We start from the raw sequence: 21,728 nt of genomic DNA on the forward strand, positions 1-21,728 counted from the left end.
GACATAAAAGCCTTTCCATGTCCCCCGTTTCTTGTTGGTAAGCAGCAGACTCCACCCTCCATGACCTTCCCTGAGTTCCAAAGGGCAGATTTGAACAGTTGCTCATCAAACAAGGTAGCAGATGCAGAGACAAGAGAGGACCAGCAGCCTTGGGGCAGGGTCCTGGTTCCACCTCAAGGGGTACACATAACGGTATCTTTTGAGCTCTTTATAGAATTAAAACCCCCAATAAATGGCAGGTATCAGCGTTCTTCATTCCAGAGAAGACCGCCTGAGGGCAGATTAAAGACCAGAGAAGTCTCAAGAGATTGTTGTCGTTCAGTCGCTAAGTCCTGTCTCAACCCCATGGACTGCAGCACACCAGGCTCCTCTGTCGCTCCATTATCTCAGGAGTTTGCTCAAATTCAAATGCATTAAGGCAGTGATTCTATCTAACCATCTCATTCTCTGCCACCCCTTTCCCCTTTTGCATTCAATCTTCCGAAGCTTCAGGGTTTTTTTCCAGTGAGTCAACTCTTTGCATCAAGTGGCCAAACTCCTGGAGCTTCAGTGGGTGTCCTTCCAATGAATATTCAGAGTTGATTTCCTTTAGGACTGACTGGTTTGATCTCCTTGCAGTCCAAGAGACTCTCAAGAGTCTTCTCCAACACCACAATTGGAAAGCATCAATTCTTCACCACTCAATCTTCTTTATGGTCCAAATCTCACATCTGTACATTACTGTACATAACTGTACTGGAAAAACCATAGTTTTGACTATATGGACATTTGTCGGCAAAGTAATTTCTCTGCTTTTTAATATGTTGTCTAGGTTTGTCATAGCATTCCTTCCAAGGAGCAAGCATTTTTTAATTTTCTTCAAGAGATGGGAATACCAGACCACCTGACCTGCCTCTTGAGAAATCCGTATGCAGGTCAAGAAGCAACAGTTATGACTGGACATGGAACAACAGACTGGTTCCAAACAGGGAAAGGAGTACGTCAAGGCTATATATTGTCACCCTGCTTATTTAACTTCTATGCAGAGTACCTCATGAGAAACGCTGGGCTGGAGGAAGCACAAGCTGGAATCAAGATTGCCAGGAGAAATATCAATAACCTCAGATATGCAGATGACACCACCCTTATGGCAAAAAGTGAAGAAGAACTAAAGAGCCTCTTGATGAAAGTGAAAGAGGAGAGTGAAAAAGTTGGCTTAAAACTCAACATTCAAAAAACTAAGATCATGCCATCTGGACCCATCACTTCATGGCAAATGGATGGGGAAACAATGCAAACAGTAACAGACTTTATTTTGGGGGGCTCCAAAATCACTGCAGATGGTGACTACAGCCATGAAATTAAAAGACGCTTGCTCCTTGGAAGAAAAATTATGACCAACCTAGACAGCATATTAAAAAGCAGAGACATTGCTTTGCCAACAAAGGTCCGTCTAGTCAAGGCTATGGTTTTTCCAGTGGTCATATATGGATGTGAGAGTTGGACTATAAAGAAAGCTCAGCGCCAAAGAATTGATGCTTTTGAACTGTGGTGCTGGAGAAGACTCTTGAGAGTCCCTTGGACTGCAAGGAGATCCAACCAGGCCATCCTAAAGGAAATCAATCCTGAATATTCACTGGAAGGACTGATGCTGAAGCTGGAACTCCAATACTTTGGCCACCTGATGTGAAGAACTGACTCACTGGAAAAGACCCTGATGCTGGGAAAGATTGACAGCAGAAGGAGAAGGGGACGACAGAGCATGAGATGATCAGATGGCATCACCAACTCAATGTACATGAGTTTGAGTAAGCTCCAGAAGTTGGTGATGGACAGAGAGGCCTGGTGTGCTACAGTCCATGGGGTTGCAGAGTCAGACATGACTAAGCTGAACTGAACTGAACTGAACCTATTTTTTACCTACAAGAGTCATAGAGATCAAAAGTTTGATAACTTGGGTTCAATCCATGGTTGGGAAACTAAGATCCCACAAGCCACATGGTGCGCCCCAAAAGAAAGAATCCACCTGCCAATGTAGGGGACATGGGTTCAATCCCCGATCCAGAAAGATCCCACATCCTGAGGGGCAATGAAGCCGATGAACCACAACGACTGAGCCCTTGTGCCCCAACTCCCGAGGCTCACGTGCCCTAGAGCCTGTGCTCTGTACAAGAGAGGCCACCATAATGAGAAGCTCTGCACTGCACTGCAACTAAAGAGTAGCCCCTGCTCACCACAACTAGAGAAAAGCCCCTGCAGCAGTGAAGACCCAGCACAGCCAAAAACAAACAAACAAATAAATAAAAACATTAAGGAAAAATAAGGTTACTGTATCAGCCAGGATTTAATCAAAGAAACAAAATTACTGGGAACGATTATGTGTAGTCAAGATGTATCCTAGGGATAAGACCCTGCGTAATTGTGAGGGCTGATCATAGAAGACTGCTGTTTTTGTTTCTGGTGCTGGAGCTCAAAGACAGCAGGCAAACTGTTGGAAAGCATGTGATGTGAGGTGAGGGAAGCAAGAACAAACGGCACCTGTGAGGACTAGCTAGCACCCACAGGATGGACCAGAACCCAATCAGTCTCTCACTGCACCTAAGCCTCTAACTTTAATGAAGCAGACGGTTCACAGGAGAAGCTGGCACTCCATCCGGGAGCTGAACGTGCACCTGGAACAAGAGTAGCTGAAGCAGGAGGAGCTGTGGACCCAGCTATTGCCTGATGCCAACATGCTGAGCCAGCAAATGAGGGTCACTGTGAGAGAGGTGCCACCACTTCTGGGGCCCCTGCACCAACCTGCCTCATGGAAAAAGAATACAACTCCTGTTTCACTTCTACTCTCCAAATCTTACACAAAATGTCACTTGTGGGCCACATTAACAGAACTATGCAGGGAAGAGAATTCTGGGAAATAGATCCAGCTTAGTTAAAATGACATAGTACAAATTCACTGCAGTTTCAGATGTTGATTTGAAAATTATTACCCGTGGAGACCAATTAGCACCAAAGGGCTTTAGAGATGAAAGGGCACATTCCTGAGGCCCTCAGATTCATGCTGTGGTTGTCTCCCCCCCTCTCCCCCCCGCCCCGCTGTCCCAGAATTGATTGTGAGATTAGTGCTCAGTAGCTGGCAGACTCCCATTGGTTCCTGCCACTTCAATGTGGATGAATATGGCAAAAAGGACCAAGAGGAAAGCCCTGGAATTGTCCCCTCCTCCACCAAGTTGTAAACCAGAAGTCATACCACAACTTTGAAGAAACTGCAGAGATTAGTGCCAACATTAAGGGTTTGAGAGATGCAAGAGTAGTAGTGATTCCAGTCGTATTCCTACCTGTTTGCAGGTGGAAAAAGCAAACTTAGTGATGTGGCAGTGGCAATAACAGCTGCAATTCTATTTTAAACCATAAAGAAGGCTGCGTACCAAAGAACTGATGCTTTCAAACCACTTCAGGTGGTGCTGAAGACTCATGAGAGTCCCTTGGACAGCAAGGAGATCCAACTAGTGAACCCTAAAAGAAATCAACCCTGAATATTCATTGGAAGGACTGATACTGAAGCTCCAATACTTTGGCCACCTGATGTGAAGAGCTGACCCATTGGAAAAGACCCTGATGCTGGGAAAGATTGAGGGCAGGAGGAGAAGGGGATATGATGGTTGGATGGCATCATTGAACAATGGACATGAGTGTGAGCAAACTCAGGGAGATAGTGAAGGATAGGGAAGCCTGGCATGCTGCAGTCCTTGGCGTCACAAAGATTTGGACACCACTTAGTGACTGAACAACAACAACAAAGTATTTTTTTTAGTTTATTTATGCATTTATTTGGTTGTGTTGGATCTTAGCCACAGCACACAGAATCTTCAGTCTCTATTGTGGCATGCGATCTTTTAGTTCCAGTATGTGGGATCTTTTAGTTCCCTGACCAGTGACTGAACCCAGGCTCCCTGCATTAGGAGTTCAGAGTCTTCACCAATTGGTCAATTGGTTAAGGGAAATCCCACACTGCTGCAATTCTAGATTTGAGATCTTTATTGGAGAAAATCAATAAAAACCCCAGCAGCAACTGCTGGGTGGCTATTGAACTAGTAAGTGCTTTCTCTTACTTTCCCATGAGTATAGGAAATGACAGCTTGCTTTTACCTAGCAAGGATAACAGTATACCTTTACTGTCTTGTCCTTAGATTATTGCCATTCTTCTGCAAACTGCTAGGTCCAAATGGACTTTGATAGTCTTGCCAGCACAGAGAACACACTCAATTGATGCCATTATGCTAACTGGACACTATGCGCAGAAAACAACAATCCCCTTAGGTGCCCTAGACATGTGTGTGCCAGAAAGTTGGAGATGAAAATTCAAGGGCCTGCCACATCAGGAAAGTTTCCAGCAGTCCAGAGGTCTGAAGAATGTTGCATATCTCTTCTAACGTGAGAGATGAGTTGCTGTCACTTATATCACATGCCACAAAGAGGAGCGATGTATGGTGTGCCTTTTGGGTTTTGGAGTCAACACAGATCACAAGCTGTTTTGACTCAATTTCTGGGTAACCTGTAAATAGGACAATGTTCAATCTGGATCTCAAAAAAGCTCTTCAAGTGCAGACTTGGTGCAAGCTGCCTACCACTTGGGCACTATGCCTAGTAGATCCACGTGTCTGACTTAGGTGTCAGCCAAAGACTCTATGTGGCATCTCTGGCAACCCCCAACAGGAGGATCACAGCTAAGACCTCTGGAATTTTGGTCATGCTATCTCTGCTGACAACTATTCTATCTCTTCAAAAGCAGTTTCTGGCTTGCTACTGGGCCTTAATGAAGACTGAATTCCTGATTTATGGAACACCATGTGATTATCAGACCCAAGTGTTCATCATAAACTGGGTGTTATCTGACCTACAGAATCATGAAACTGGATTTTCACGGTGGCATCTCATTAGAAACTGAAGTGATAGAGGGTCTTCCCTCGTGGTCCAGTGGTTAAGAATCTGCCTTGTAGTGCAGGGGATGTGGATTCGATCCCCAGTTGGGGAATGAAGATCCCACAAGCCTCAGAGCAACCAAGCCTACATGCCACAACTACTGAGCCCACACACCACAACTTGAGAGTCCATGTGTCAGAACGAAAGATCGCCCGTGATGCAATGAAGATCCCGTGTACTGCAACTGAGGCCTGAGGTGGTCAAATAAATAAAAGAAATTGAAGTGATATATATGATACTGGGCCCAAACTGATCCAGAAGGCACACATAAATTACATGAGCAGATGGTTCAAATTCACATGGCATCAGTTTCTACGGCTTCACCTCAGTTTATACTCAAAGGCTCCAAGGGGAGGAGGAGAAAGGACAGGCCCTGACTTCTGGAAGGCTTTGTACAAGTAAGCCAGTGACAGCCAGAAGTGGACGTCTTGCTCAGGACAGCCCAATTCAGAGCTTGCCCTGAAAAACGGTGATAAAGAAAAATGGTCCCTGTGGGCAGAGCTTTGGGCAATACACATGTTTTCCATTTCTGTGGAAGAAAGGAGAGGCTAAGATGCCACTTTGTATAGACTCTTGAGCAATATCTGCTGGGCTGGCCATTCCCAGAGACTTGAAAAGAACACACCTGGGAAATTGATGACATGATGGTCTGTGGAAGAGGTCTGTGGATGGATTCTTTCTTTCTTCTTCCATAAGACAATAAACTAGATCATGGGGTTTCCTTTTTGTTGGTGTTCTGTTAAATTAATTTTTATTGGAGTATAGTTGCTTTACACATGGATGGCGTCTTAAAACGCTCACAGAATAGGAAGTTATTCGTGTCCCGTGTAAAATGCTGCACAAGGCAAAGAGTGCAGAAGCCCTCACGAGTTGGATACGAAAATCCATCCTATAGATGTGGTCAGCCTCTTACCCCAACCAAATTGGTGGTTCTCAATGGACCCTTCACAAAGTGCGAAGCCACCAGGTTTCTATACGTCTTTATAAGAGGTGTCTGTGTTCTTTGTCCAGGTTTCTACACAGTTTATTTTAATTAAAAAATTTATTGTGGCAAAATATTTATTAACAAAGTTTGCCATTTTAACCTTTTTTTAAAAAGTTTATTTATTTATTTACTCTATGGCTGTACTATGTCCTCATTGCTGGGCGAGGGCTTTCTCCAGTTGTGGCAAGTCAAGTGGAGCCTACTCTTTGTTGCGGTGCTCAGGCTTCTCACTGCGGTGGCTTCTCTTGTTGCAGAGCATGAGCTCTAGGGCACAGGAGCTGGTAGTTTCGGCATATGGGCTCAGTAGCTGTGATGCTCAGGCTTAGCTGCCCCAAGGCATGTGGGATCTTAGTTCCTGGAGCAGGGATCCAGTCTGTGTACCCTGCATGGGCAGGCAGACTCTCAACCACTGGACCACCAGAGAAGTCCCATTCTAACCATTTTTCAAGTGTACCATTCAAGTGCAGTGAGTATATTCACAACATTGAATAACAGATCACCACGGTCCATCTCCAGAAGTTCTCATCATCCCAACAGAAATTCTGCATTGTTAAACATTCAATTTTCATCATCCTCTGCCCACAGCCTCTGGTAACCACTATTTAACCTTCTGTGTCTATGAATGTGCCTATTCTGGGTAACTCATAAAAGTGGAGCATATGATATTTGTTCTTTTGTGTCTGACTTATTTCACTTAGTGCAGTGTTTTTGAGGTTCAAAATTCTCCAAGCCAGGCTTCAGCAATATGTGAACCGTGAACTTCCAGAGGTTCAAGCTGGTTTTAGAAAAGGCAGAGGAACCAGAGATCAAATTGCCAACATCCGCTGGATCATTGAAAAAGCAAGAGAGTTCCAGAAAAACATATATTTCTGCTTTATTGACTATGCCAAAGCCTTTGACTTTGTGGATCACAATAAACTGTGGAAAATTCTGAAAGATATAGGAATGCCAGACCACCTGACCTGCCTCTTGAGAAATCCGTATGCAGGTCAGGAAGCAACAGTTAGAACTGGACATGGAACAACAGACTGGTTCCAAACAGGGAAAGGAGTACGTCAAGGCTATATATTGTCACCCTGCTTATTTAACTTCTATGCAGAGTACCTCATGAGAAACGCTGGGCTGGAGGAAGCACAAGCTGGAATCAAGATTGCCAGGAGAAATATCAATAACCTCAGATATGCAGATGACACCACCCTTATGGCAAAAAGTGAAGAAGAACTAAAGAGCCTCTTGATGAAAGAGGAGAGTGAAAAAGTTGGCTTAAAACTCAACATTCAAAAAACTAAGATCATGCCATCTGGACCCATCACTTCATGGCAAATGGATGGGGAAACAATGTAAACAGTAACAGGCTTTATTTTGGGGGGCTCCAAAATCACTGCAGATGGTGACTGAAGCCATGAAATTAAAAGACGCTTGCTCCTTGGAAGAAAAATTATGACCAACCTAGACAGCATATTAAAAAGCCTTTTAATATGGCTTTAAAATGCCAACAAAGGTCCGTCTAGTCAAGGCTATGGTTTTTCCAGTAACCACGTATGGATGTGAGAGTTGGACCATGAAGAAAGCTGAGTGCCAAAGAATTGATGCTTTTGAACTGTGGTGTTGGAGAAGACTCTTGAGAGTCCCTTGGACTGCAAGGAGATCCAACCAGTCCATCCTAAAGATCAGTCCTGGGTGTTCATTGGAAGGACTGATGTTGAAGCTGAAACTCCAATACTTTGGCCACTTGATGTGAAGAGCTGACTCATTTGAAAAGACCCTGATGTTGGGAAAGATTGAGGGCAGGAGGAGAAGGGGATGACAGAGGATGAGATGGTTGGATGGCATCACTGACTCAATGGACATGGGTTTGGGTGGACTCCGGGAGTTGGCGATGGACAGAGAGGCCTGGCGTGCTACGGTTCATGGGGTCGCAAAGAGTCGGACATGACTGAGCGACTGAACTGAACTGAACTATGTTGTAGTATGTTGTCAGAATTTCCTTTAAGACTGAATAATATTCCATCATATCTATGAGCCACATTTTATCTCTTTATCTGTCCAGGGTCATTTAGGTTGCTTCCACCTCTTGGCTGTTGTGAATAATGCCTCCACAAACAGGTGTGCAGATATTGGTTTGAGCCTCTGCCTTCCATGTTTCTGGTGCATAACCAGGTGTGAATTGCTGCGTCATGATCACAGCATAATTTAAACACTCTCAAGTAAACTAGTTTTGGTTTCACCAGGCTAACATTTTGCACCATCGTTCTTTTCTTCATCTCCAACAGTTTTTGACACCAGCACCTTCCTGGATGGAAAGTAATGTGCGTGGCAACATCAAGTTTTTTTTTGTTTTTTTTTTTTGCTGGGTTTTGACTGGTTTTGGTTTTTCACATGAGCAGTGAAAACTCTCACGGAGCCAACTTTTAAAAAATCTATTTATTTTTGGTTGCCCTGGGTCTTCATTGCTGCACACAGGCTTTCTCTAGTAGTGGCAAGAGGAGGCTACTCTTCGTTGCAGTGCAAAGAGTTCTCACTGCAGTGGCTTCTCTGTTTCAGAGGACGGGCTGTAGGGCACGGAGGCTCAGCAGTTGCGGCGCTCGGGCTTAGGTGCTCCATGGCATGTGGGAGCTTCCGACCTGGGATTGAACCAGTGTCTGCTGTATTACAAGGCGCACCCTTAACCACTGGGCCACCAAGGAACTCCTGGACCATTTTGATGGAAATGCCATCAGTTCAAATGCCTAGACCAGGAGGTTGGGGAGAGGATAAATTGGCAGACTGGGACTGACATGTACACACTCCTACATAAAATACAGAGGACTAATAAGGACCTATTGTATAGCACACGGAGCTCTATTCAAAATTCTGTAATGACCCACATGAGAAGGATTTGAAAAAGAGTGGATATATGCTTATATATATAACAGATCCAGTTTGCAGCAGAAACTAACACAACATTGTAAATCAGCTAGACTCCAAAAAAAAAGTTTTTTAAATGCCAAAACAGTTCTTCTAAGACAGACCTTTTGAGTCCAGATATGAGTAAAACAGTAACCATATCTTGGCTGGTTGTTTGTAAAAGCTGCAGCAGAAAAAAATTTTTTTCTTGATTATCAGCATCATTTACAAATCTTACAAGTGGGATAATGGCATTTGTCAGTGAAATCTGTTGACTCATCAGCCTGGATAAAGAATCTGTTGTTTTTTCAGTTAATTACCAAGAACAAAAAAAATGTCTTCAGCATCATGTGACATCAGTATGTCTCGATGTTGCTCCCTCTGAGAGTAGAATCTTTCCATTCTTTTGTTGAGCATCTTGTGCTAACATTTCACTCATATAATTTTACACACTAGCATTATTAGGTTCTTTTTTTCTGAACAATAGGTCTGTTACAAATAACTTGTTCTTTGAGGCTTTTTAATATAACAAATGTGGCTTATAAAAGCCTTGATCTGTTTGCTTTGTGATACCATAGATTAAAATTAGCTATTTATTATCAAATGGCTGTAATTTATAGTTAAGTTCTTTTCAATTTTGCTAAAGCCAGGGCTACATTTGTAAATTGTAATTTTTCATCAGTAAGCCTGCCAGATTTGTCCACAGTCCTAAGCTCCTCCTCTTTCACTTCACACTTCATAATAAAACATCACCACGTTGAATCACTAGACTGCCTTTATAAAACACAAATGCTAATAAGATATACAATGAAAGGGCATCATAATAACTAAACAGGAAACTCGCAAAAAATATTAAATCATTCTGAAATTCACTTCTAACCTACATAATTCATGTTTTACATTGTTCATATCAACAGGAACGTGGCAGGGAGGCCGTTATGTGTGCTAAATCTCTCAGTTGGGTCCAAATCTTTGCAACCCCATGGACTGTAGCCCACCAGTTTCCTTTGTCCATGGGGGTTTTCCAGGCAAGAATACTGGAGTGGGTTGCCATGCACTCCTCCAGGGGATCTTCCCAACCCAGGGATCAAACCAGCTCTCCCACATTGCAGGCGGATTTTTTACGTCTGAACTACCAGGGAAGCCCAAGAATACTGCAGTGGGTAGGAACGCCACGAAGTCATGAAAAAAATATTTCTTCAGAAAAAAATTGCCTCTGATTTTTTTTTTTTTTTTTTTTAACTGCAATGCCTGGCTTGCGGGATCTAGGTTCCCTGGCCAGGGATTGAAGCAGCTCCAGGTGCAGTGGAAGCGCAGTCCTAACCACTGGCTCACCAGGGAAGTCCCTCCTCTCCTTCTCTACCACATCAGAAAGTGTGTTTGCGCCCCTAAGTCAGTCACCCGTGCATAAGGGGGAGGTAACCCAGATGACAAGGGTGAGGTCATCCATCTGTACCTCCTCCTCCTCTCTAGGCAATAACATGTTCACACGTGATGGGCAGACTTCTTGATCTCATGCTGAAAACTGAGCAAGGCCCCACCCACTGAGCACTGCAGCCGGGGCTGAACCGCCCCTCACAAATGAGTTCCGAGGCTGCTCCATTGGGGTCCACCCCTGAAACGGCTGACATCGCACAGCACACGAGGTTCAAAAATAACGCTGATTTCTTTTTCTCATCACAAGACAGAATCCCTAACCTAGAAACATCTCAAGTAAATTCTGTGGTTCTGCAGAACTCAGAAATCTCTGCCTTAGACTATCACTCCTGTTTGCTGGTTAATCCACACTCCATCCCAAAAGAAGCGTGGAAATACACGTGCCCACGTCCAGGGCCTTAAGTTGAAGACCCGGAAGTTGTTGCACTGCTTCCGCTCTCACTCTTTGGCCACGCCTAGATGAAGGCACACTGGGAAATGTCGTCTCTATTTGGGAGAACGTACAGGAGGAAGAGGAGAAGGGAACTGTGGAATAACTGTCCTATTAAAAATTATTTCCTTGTCTGCTGCTGGCAACAGACACAGAGCCCCTTGAGGGCCATATCTCTTTCATCACTGGGAACCTGGTACCCAATGGCACTATGAATTTAGCCATGACCAAGCACTGAGGAAACAACTGTAGTCAAAGTGGGAACCTGAAAGTTCCAGAAGAACTGCACTGGTCACAAATGAATTCTGGTGGATTTCAGCAGGAAGACAGGACAGCATGGTGGAAAGTTTGGAATGAGTGCTGACTTTATAAGTTCTTATTTATTGAGCAGTTTGTTTATCCTCTTTGAGCCACATTTCCAAATTGGGATAAAACAAAATGGGGATATTATCCATCCTGTGGAGTTATTGTGAGGATTATATTTAAAGTGCATAAAGCTGGTCTCCAATAAATATTGGCTGTTAGTTTAATTTTAGTAATAACCCAAGAGAGAGGCTTCCATTACTGTCAACCATCAAGACAAGGATGACAATGCTAATTACCATTTGTTGTGCTATTACTATAAGCTTTATATTTTAACTTTTTTGTCCCCTATGAGGTAGCTGTTATTAGCCCCATTTTATAGAAGAACAAACTGAAGCAAAGGAAGATTAAGCAACTAGACCAAGGTCACATACCTGTTTACAGTGGAAGTGGGCAGTTTGAACCTCAGAGCCAGTTGGTATCTAGGTACAACTAAGAACTGGACCATCTGGCTTCTTAAAGTTTTTTTTTTTTCTAGTAACAGAGGTAAAGCAACTGCTGGGCCTCTGATGTCACCCCGAAATTCTTTGCCCAGCTTTGCCATTGACCTACTGGATCACCTTGGGCCAGTCCCTTCCCCTTCTTGACCTCAGTTTCCTCCTTTTACAATGAAGAGTTGGACACAATGATCTTTGAACTGTAGCTTAGGAGGAGGCATTTGGAAATTAGGCCTGAGTAGAGATCTGCCTGTGACATCATAGAGGGTAGAATTCCATGAGAAGTCGGGCTTTCCTAGAAGCCCCAGTGTGATGGCTTAGGTGATTAGGCGAGACAGGTGATCCAGAAAGGGCTCTTTTGGGCCCACGTTAAGCTTTCCTCATTCCGGGGTTCCCAGCATAGTCTCAGATCAACCTTCCATGTCTGCAAAGGCTCAAAATGAGGCAGACACTGATGACTCAGATGTATTCTCTCACCCTGGCTCATCAACCCCATACCATAGGCCTGGCCGCGGTGGAGTTCACCACCATCACCAAGGTGCATCCCGTCACCATGGTGAGTCCCTCCATCATGGCTTATCCCATCATCGTGGTGGACCTCACCACCCTGATGAATTCCAAGACTTCCATGACAATGTCTTCTCCCGCCATGCCCACCACTCCTACCACTCCCCCAGTCATGGTGAGTCCCACCATCATGGTGGAGACCACTGTTCCACACCCCTTTCCCAGGATCCTTCCCATGACACTCTCATCTCCCACCAGTCCTATGGTGAGGACCACTTTGGCCATGAGCACCACCATGGCAGGAGACACCATGGGAGGTCCCGCCAACACAGGGAGCCCAACCACCATGGAGGGCTCCACCAACACAGGGAGCCCAACCACCATGGAGGGCTCCACCAACACAGGGAGCCCAACCACCATGGTGGGTTTCATCACCACACTGAGGTTCCCAACTATAGTGGGCTCCATCGCCAAAGTGAGGCTTACCACCATAAAGACTCCACCCAATCTAGTAACCACTCCCACCTCAGTGAAGCACATCATCATGGTGGGCACCACCACAGAAGGCCTACCTCCATGATGTCCCACCACCATGGCCCACCTCACCACGGCGAACACCACCACGGCGAACACCGCCACGGCGAACACCGCCACGGCGAACACCGCCACGGTGAGCACCGCCACGGCGAGCACCGCCACAGCGAGCACCAGCACGGAGAGCACCACCATGGCGAGCACCAGCATGGCGTACATCCTCATGATTACCCCCACCGAGATCACCACCATGGGGAGTACCGTCATGGAAGCTCCCAACTCTTTGGCTCACACACGCCCCACACCGTGACCTTAGGCTCCCTCGGCTCTGCCTATTCTCGTCCAGCAGTCTTCCAACCCAGCAAGCCAGATCGAAAGACCTCAGCCTTCAGCTTGGCTCATTCCCTTAGTACAGTGAACTCGCACCCCTCTGAGACCTCCAACAAAGTCTATCCTCAGGACTCCTCCTCTAAGACCTCGGAAAGCTGCCCTGAAGAAGACGAGCACGTTCAGAAGCGCAAAGGTGCGTCTTGAACTCACCCCTTACCCCCAGCTCCAGCGGCCTGACCCAGGTTCCAGGCCTGAGCCAGGCCTGGCACGTCCTTCACAAGGCTCGCTCTCGCCTGCAGGTGTAGTCCATTGGCTCTTAACGTGCCTGACCATTCATCCTCCAGTTTTTTATTCCTGGAATTAGGCACCTCTTCAGACATCAGTTGTTGGTTCATTCAGTCACTGTCCTTCATTCTCATGTTCACTTCTCAAACGTTTCCTATTATCGATGTGAAAGCTGGTGTAGGTCACTTATACAACCAAACCCAGACTGCCCAGTGAAGGGGTCCATTGTCTGTATCAGAACATTTACCATTGTGGATTCTGTTTGTCCACATTTCCCCCACTAAACTGTGAGCTTGTTGAGGACAGAGGGAGGAACCAGTGCCTGAATGAGGGCCTGGTTGGAGGGCAGGGAGGACCTTGCCTGTAACATATAATCCCCCCAAATTGTTCCCTAGTAGTTCAGTAGACATTGAATTAGCTTCTTGAACAAGAAGCAAGGGATGTGTGTCTAACTGTGGAAGATAAGGCAGTCAAGAGGGGGAAGATATGTCAGAAGCATCTTGTAGGGAGAGGACGAGGTTACCAAGAGGATGGGGTGGTGAGGAAGACTGGGTCTTCCATGGGTAAGCTGCCATGTGAGTTAAAAGCGTGGAGTGTAAGAGCCTGAGCCCCTGAAATATGCTCAAATTCCAAGCAGGCTGGCACCTGCAAGGAAGGGTCAAGCCTTGGCTTCTATACCAGCGCAGGACGAGCATGCCGGCCCCTGAGTGAGCTCATGGCAGGCAAGCCTGGGAGGGTGCCCAGATCCCTGGGTCCCTTGCCCTCAAGAACTTGCCTTTCTGGCCCCCTTACAGTTGGCCGAGCCCCACGGGCCCACAAGAAGGTGCACTCTTCGGACTTCTTGTATTGGTTGTGGGAAAAATTAAGCCAGCTTATTTGGGGCCTTCGGAGAATGCTCAGGAGACTGGTTGACTCCCTGGCCCTTGAAACCTTCATCATCTTCATCGTCTGCCTCAACACCATCATGCTTGTGGCTCAGACCTTCGCTGAAGTCGAGATCCGGGGCGGTAAGAGCTAGGGAGCCCTGTTCACGTAAAGAAGGCCGTTGATGTTGTTCTGGGCCTCCTGTGAGCCTGACCAAGTTCCGGGTGATTTAAACAACTTAGCGCATTTGATCCTCACCCTGAGAGGTGAGCGACATTGCCCAGCAGTTAGAGTGAGGCTCAGAGAGTTTTGCTGAAGTCAACCAGACCGCCAGAGACAGGAGGGTCTTCTAAGCTTGAGTGTGTGCTGTTTATGACTACAGCCACCAGGGGGCGCCTCAGCTCTAAGTCTGTTGATTTGCGCAGGAAGGATGCCCAGAACCCACGTCCGCTGGACGGAGCAGGAGGCCCTGGAGGCCAGGAGACCCTGGAGGGAGGAGGTTGGGAAACCTGGGAAGACCGTCCTTAAAACTCCAGGGAGCAGAGCGAAGGAAAGGACCTGCCACAGGACCCATAAACAAAGGAGAAAAAAGAGCGGGCTGATGTTTCTTGCAAGCGGTTTAAGGCTCCCTTGGAAGCCCTTTACTATGTGAAATGCATTTAATTCTCATGAAAATTCTATCAGGCAGAGTGTTATTATCACCATTTCATAGACGAAGAAAGTGAGGCAGAGAGCAGTTGAGACACACAGCCATTGGACAGAGCCAGCTTCTCCCTAAATGGCTGCTTGCAAGTGAGGTTCCAGTGAGGAGGAGGAGGCAAGGGTTGCTGGGGGCAGGGGTGGGCCTAAGCGAGGGCTCCCTCCTCCCTCCCCACCCCGTGTCCTCACAGAGTGGTACTTCACGGCCTTGGACTACATCTTCCTCTCCATCTACGTGGTGGAAGCTGTGCTCAAAATCATTGCTCTCGGCCTCGCGTATTTTTTGGACCCCTGGAACAACCTGGGTGGGTAGAGATGGGGCCTGGGTGTGTGTGTGTGTGTGTGTAGCGGGAGCCCCTGAACTGCCCAGAGGTGACAGAAGCAGGGGATGTTAGTGCCGGGAGGGCTGTGGGCCTGGGCATGGGGCCTGGGCAGCAGTCCGTGACATCCGGGCATCCCTGTGTCTGCAGATTTCTTCATCATGGTAATGGGTGTGGTGGACTTCACACTCATACAGGTCAACTCTTCCTCCACGCGTGCGATCCACAACCAAAGCGTCTTCCGCATCTTCAAGGTCTTTAAGACCCTGCGAGCCCTGCGCGCGATCCGAGTCCTTCGGAGGCTCAGGTTAGCAGGACCACAGCTGCCCACGACAAAGCTGTAGGTTTCCAGAATGCTCTTCTGATGAGTCTCCTGCCTTTCACTAGGCTCAATCTCTTATTTTCCAGAGAGGGGCTGGGACCTTCTGCAAAGTAACTACCAGGGACCTACCACCTCAGTCATCAGCAGTCTGAAATGTGTCATCATCATCGGTTTCTGGGCACAGATGCCCACCCCACTGACAGAGCCTCTCTCTAAACCTCTGCCCACAGATTCCTGACCAACCTCCAGGAAGTGACCGGAACCCTGGCCCGGTCCCTGCCGTCCATCACTGCCATCCTCATCCTCATGTTTACCTGCCTCTGTATCCATGTCGCGGGGCTGGGCAGGAGTGTAAGGTGCTGTCGTGGACAGTGTGGTGAGGCGGAATCAGAAGTTGGGGGGCGGTGAGGGGAGAGGAAGAGGGGGAGAGGACCCCGTGAGCCAGACTTGATCCTCAACAGCCAGTCCTGTTCTCTGTGGTGCTCCGGGCACTGTTCCGCTACTCTGATCCCAAACGCTTCCAGAACATCTTCACCACCATCTTCACCCTCTTCACCATGCTCACCCTGGACGACTGGTCCCTCATCTACCTGGACAGCCGGGCCCATGGTAGGGCAGGCCTCAGGCTGGGTGGAGGGCAGGGGCCGTCTGGGTGGGCAGACCCTGAGGGCTCAGTTATCCCATCTGCCAAGTGGGACTTCTGAGCCGTGCTGGCCGGGGTGTGGTGAGGACTGGCAAGGCACTCGAAGCTCAAAGAAGCCCACCCCGTCTCTTCCAGGCGCCTGGTACATCATCCCCATTCTCATGATCTATATCATCATCCAGTACTTCATCTTCCTCAAGTGAGGGCCCGCCCCACTGCACGCCCGCCCCAGCTTCACTTCCCCCAGCCTAACCCCAGGGGCACCCCCTCTGCTCCCTTCTCACCATGGTTTTGCCACCACGAACCCAGAGGAGGGTGCAGCCTCCCCTCCAGCCCCCTCCTGTCTCTCGCCTCAGCCTGGTGATTGCTGTCCTGGTGGATAACTTCCAGATGGCGCTGCTCAAAGGCCTGGAGAAAGTGAAGCAGGAGGTACTGAGGGGATGGGGCGGGTGGACCCATCGGGAAGACACGGGAGGGGGGCACAGAAGCTGGAGGGAAGGATGGAGGGTGCTCTGGGACAGGCAGACATGGGACTCTGGCAGAATGGAAGCCTCTTCTTTGCAGAAGGCGGCTGAGCTCCATGAAGAGCTGCTGGATGACTCAGTGACAAAGCTCATGGAAGCAGGTACCAGCACCCCGCGTCTTCCCTGACAGATGAAGGTGCCAGGACCAACTTTACTTATTTATTTATTTTTGGCCACACTGGGTGGTTTGCGAGATCTGTTTCCTGACCAGGTATCAAACCCTTGTCCCAGGAGTAAAAGTGCCAAGTCCAAACCAATAGACCACCAGGGAATACTCTTGGCCTAGCTTTTAGAGTCTTAGAATCTGAGACTCAGGAGAATTTTCAGAGCTTAGAACTTTGGTCCAAAGAACTCCACGACTATCCACCACACTGAGAGTCAATTCTTGATAGACCCATTTGCAAAACAACTAACTAGCCACATTCAGTTCAGTTCAGTCGCTTAGCCGTGTTCGACTCTTTGCAGCCCCATGGACTGCAGAACGCCAGGCCTCCCTGTCCATCACCAACTCCCAAAGTTTACTGAAACTCATGTCCATCGAGTCAGTGATGCCATCCAACCACCTCATCCTCTGTCGTCCCCTTCTCCTTCTGCCCTCAATCTTCCCCAGCATCAGGGTCTTTTCCAAGGAGTCAGTTCTTTGCATCAGATGGCCAAAGTATTGGAGTTCCAGCTTCAGCATCAGTACTTCCAGTGAATATTCAGGATTGATTTCCTTTAGGATGGACTGGTTGGATCTCCTTGCAGTCCAAGGGACTCTCAAGAGTCTTCTCCAGCACCACAGTTCAAAAGCATCAATTCTTTGGTGCTCAGCTTTCTTTATAGTTCAGCTCTTATATCCATACATGATTACTGGAAAAACCATAGCTTTGACTAGATGGACTTTTGCTGGCAAAGTAATATCTCTGCTTTTTAATATGCTGTCTAGGTTGGTCATATTCTAAGGAGCAAGCGTCTTTTAATTTCATGGCTGCAGTCACCATCTGCAGTGATTTTGGAGCCCCCCAAAATAAAGACTGTCACTGTTTCCATTGTTTCCCCATCCATTTGCCATGAAGTGATGGGTCCAGATTCCATGATCTTAGTTTTTGAATGTTTTGAGTTTTAAGCCAACTTTTTCACTCTCCTCTTTCACTTTCATCAAGAGGCTCTTTAGTTCTTCTTCACTTTTTGCCATAAGGGTGGTGTCATCTGCATATCTGAGGTTATTGATATTTCTCCCGGCAATCTCTGAGATCTAGTCACATTGCGATTCACCAAACATTCATTTCTGTTAATAATGTACAAAGTTTATAACAGTTGGTCTTATATGAGATGATTTCAGTTGTCCTTGAGGCTTTTGTCAAGGTGTTATACACGCTTGTCCAGAGTCACTCAGAGTGGATTGAGAGTCTGTACATGTTCATTTAAACACATCTGACTTTCTGGGTGAATAGATTTTGAGCCAATGGCTTTGCCTCCTGCTGAAAGATGTTCAGAGCTTTAGAATCTGAGCTCTGGAATCCCACTCTTAGGACCATCAACACCAAAGGATTAAAGGCCCTCTAGTATCACTTGGCCCCTCACCTGCCCCCTCCATCTTGGGCACTCAATGCAAAAAAAGCTTAAGACAAAAAGAGGAATTAATTTTCTCAGATTACTTAGCAGCTTGTCTTCAGTTGAAGGCAGGAGAAGGGGACAATTCCCCAACCAGGGATCGAACCTGTGTCCCCTGCATTGGAAGGTGGATTCTTAACCACTGGACCACCGAGGAAGTTGCCAGGCAACAGCTTGACTTCCCCTTTCTTTCTCTACACCAGAGCCTAAAGAGGTGCTAAGTGAACACACTATACAGAAGCAGCTCATTGAGAAAAAATTTGGAGCCCTGACTGAGAAGTAAGGAGATGCAAAGGGAGGGGAGGTGTCAGGTCTGAGGGGAGAGGCCTGGGGGCCTGACCGGTGGGCGGCAGGGAAAGGGACTTTGCCTGCCTCTCTGAAAGAGGGGTAGAGCCCTAAGGCTTACGTGGAGCTTTTGGGTGGGCTGTGGAGGCCTTGAGTGGCTTCTGTTCACCCTGAGTCCCCTGGTACCACCAAGAGGATCCTACCACCAGCGCCTGAAGGGCCACGAGAGCCCCCCAGAGGCCAAGGGTCAGGGCAGGGCTGGCGGACAGAGGCTGCGGGAGCAGGGGTTCTGCTCATCTTTTTATCTGAGAATCATGCCTGGTCCTTGCGCTGGGCCGGGTTTTGTAAGGACGTCAGAGGCACAAAGGGGCCCCAGACTGGCACCAGCTCATGAGGTGGTGCTGGTTTAGTCGCTCAGTCATGTCCGACTCTTGTGACCCCATGGACTGGGGCCTGTCAGGTTCCTCTGACTGTGGGATTTCCCAGGCAAGAGTGGGTAGCCATTTCCTCCTCCATATACTGGAATGGTCATGTATGGATGTGAGAGTTGGACTATAAAGAAAGCTGGGAGCTGAAGAATTGATGCTTTTGAACTGTGGTGTTGGAGAAGACTCTTGAGAGTCCCTTGGACTGCAAGAAAATCCAACCAGTCCATCCTAAAGGAAATCAGTCCTGAATATTCATTGGAAGGACTGATGTTGAAGCTGAAACTCCAATACTTTGGCCCCCTGATGTGAAGAGCTGACTCCTTGGAAAAGACCCTGATGCTGGGGAAGATTGAGGGCAGGAGGAGAAGGGGATGACAGAGGATGAGATGGTTGGATGGCATCACCAACTCGATGGACATGAGTTTGAGTAAACCCCAGGAGTTGGTGATGGACAGGGAGGCCTGGCGTGCTGCAGTCCACGGGGTCGCAAAGAGTCAGACACGACTGAGCGACTGAACTGAACTGAACTGATACTGGGGTGGGTAGCCATTTCCGCCTCCAGGGGATCCTCCCGACCCAGGAATTGGACCCACATCTGAGTTGCAGGCAGATTCTTTACCGATTGAGCCACCAAGGACCCTCTCTAAAGAGCTGCCTGGGGCCGCGGAGGGTGGGTAGACTTCTGGCTGCAGGAATGAGGAGGGTGGGTCAGGAAACAGCCCAGGAAAGGCCTGGGAGGTAGATGTCAAGTTAACCTGAAGGGCCGGCCGGGCCCAGACAGCTGGGGACTCGTGGCTGTGCTTACGGCAGGGGTCCTTGGCACAGACTCCTGGCTCTTAGGCCTGGCTCCCCAAAGATCCTTCTACCAGAAAGCCAGGCCTGCCCCACCTCATCCAGACTGGCTCCAAACCAGCCTTTCAGGCTCTTCTCTGCTGCCGGCAGAGCTCAAGCCCCAAGCTCTCTGTGATCATGGCTCCCCCTCACCGCCCTGGCCCATCCTGGCTTTATGCACAGCACAGCACACACGTGTCCACCTCCAGACCTTCGCCCGCCCTGTTCTCTCTGCTGGGACGTTCTCTGGCTGCCGACAGCAGGCATAGGTGATCAGGAGCTGGAACAACTGAGATGCAGTCCTGTTCATTTCACCTCCTGGCTACTCTCCCAGCTGCCCTCCACCCTCCACATCCCAGCTCCTCAGCCCCCAGTGTGGACTGGGCCTTGACTCCTCTGTGATATTTTCTTTGGGGGTTTCTAAGCCTCCAAACTCTTCCCCACTGGCCCACCTTCACCTCCACTGAGAGTGGTCTTTGTTTTTGTTGTTGTTTTGCCTGTTGGTTTTAATCTTTCTTCCTTCTCCTTTCTTTTATTTTATTTAGCGATCTTTGTTTAAAAAAAAAAAAGTTTTGGCTTTTCCTGCCTTCTCTGAGTTTGCAGCTTTATAAGGGCTCCTGCCTCTGCTTAAGGTCGGGGCACCTCACTTTGACCTTCCCTGATGTCTTCATCTTGAATTCATCCATCCTCAGAAAACTCGTTCCTTGAAGCCCGCCTGGTCCTCAGGACACTCCCCACTGTTCACAGATCTGGGCGCGCTGGAACCCTGTCTATGCTTAGCAAACCCTCAAAGTGTCTTTCAAGCTCAGCCCAGTGATGCTTCTTCCAGAAATCTTTCCTGATCCCCTAGTACCGGATCAGGTTTTCCTCCTCTGGGTCCCTCAGTGCCCTGTGTTTACACTTGTCACCAGTGTAAACACCCTTGGTTTGCCTTCTTGGCTCTGTCACAGACTGAGCTGCTTGATGGCAGGCGCTGTTTCTTTTTTGTTTCTGTGTCCTCCAAGCACCGTGCGGTGTTCACTGATTTCAGTGTTATTTGAAATCAGCTGGATTGATAAGGCAGGCTGGCAGTGAAGGAGTTAATGAATGGGTAGTGGGTGGGGGTGGGGCCAGGGAAAAGCAGGTGGATGGAGAGATAGGTGAGAGAGGGACAGGGTGGGGTGGTCCCATGATGAGTCAATGGATAGATAGCCGGGCAAGTGTGCCAGTAGGTGGCTGAGTGGGTGCATGAGTCAGGGTGGGGTAGGTTGGACGGATGCAGGGGCAGGTGGTTGGGAGGTAAACAATCGTCAGAACTCTCCGTGGTCCAGGCAGATGGTGGGGCTGCAGGGTATATGTGGAAAAGAAGATACACCATGGAGGGCCCACACAGAAAAGGTCTGGTCATGGCTGAAAATGGAGGCATAGGGTGCTATGAGTGCGGGGGTTGAGGGGTGGGGAGGCACTCTGGGGGCTGAGATGGCCTGGCTTTGCACCCTCTCCACCGCCCTCAGGCAGCTGGAGACCCTGTTCCACTTCCTGCAGCTGGTGGCTGGCGTGGAGCATTACCAGCTGAAATTCCGCTCCCAGGCCGCTGTCATTGATGAGATTGTGGACACCACATTCGAGGTGAACCAGGCAGGACCTGGGAGGAGCCAGGTGGAGAGGGCGGGGCACTGGAAGGCTAGGCTTCGGGTGCTTGCGCCCGGAAGTGGCCCAAGGGAGAGCAGTGTGGGCTTCCCGGAAGCAGAGGCTGGCGCCATCACTTCCCACCCCCTCCCCCGCAGGCTGGAGAAGAGGACTTCAGAAAGTGACCCCCAAAGAGGCAGCCTGGGTCCAGACTTCAGCCTCTGGCTGGCTGTCCACCGACTCCGGCCAAGTCCCCATATCCCCTGGAAGGATCACTGGGCCTGCAGGGGTGGGGGGGGGGCGGGGAGGGGGTAGGCGGCCAAGAGAGTTTTAAAACCCCAGGTGGCTCTGCGTCTTCACTGGCCCGGCCAAAGCACAAGGGAACCTGTGTGCACGCATACACGTGCACCCTGCATCACGTATACACGGGAGTGTTCTGGGTGACACGCTTGTCC

At 48.5% G+C, this 21,728-nt stretch overlaps 1 protein-coding gene across 1 annotated transcript; it reads left to right on the forward strand.

Moving 5' to 3' along the window:
• The first annotated feature begins 11,936 nt into the window (after window positions 1–11,936).
• Window positions 11,937–21,529, forward strand: CATSPER1 (cation channel sperm associated 1). The gene is made up of 13 exons (XM_043921217.1): window positions 11,937–12,053; window positions 12,998–13,061; window positions 13,948–14,160; window positions 14,908–15,021; window positions 15,187–15,343; window positions 15,589–15,680; window positions 15,824–15,967; window positions 16,137–16,200; window positions 16,358–16,430; window positions 16,566–16,626; window positions 18,325–18,400; window positions 21,159–21,273; window positions 21,432–21,529. The coding sequence occupies exons 1-13, from the start codon at window positions 11,937–11,939 to the stop codon at window positions 21,456–21,458; spliced, it is 1,317 nt and encodes a 438-aa protein (XP_043777152.1). The 3' UTR covers window positions 21,459–21,529.
• Window positions 21,530–21,728: the final 199 nt, after the last annotated feature.

Source organism: Cervus elaphus, chromosome 2 (genome assembly GCF_910594005.1).
Source record: "Cervus elaphus chromosome 2, mCerEla1.1, whole genome shotgun sequence".
NCBI classification, from domain to species: domain Eukaryota; kingdom Metazoa; phylum Chordata; class Mammalia; order Artiodactyla; family Cervidae; genus Cervus; species Cervus elaphus.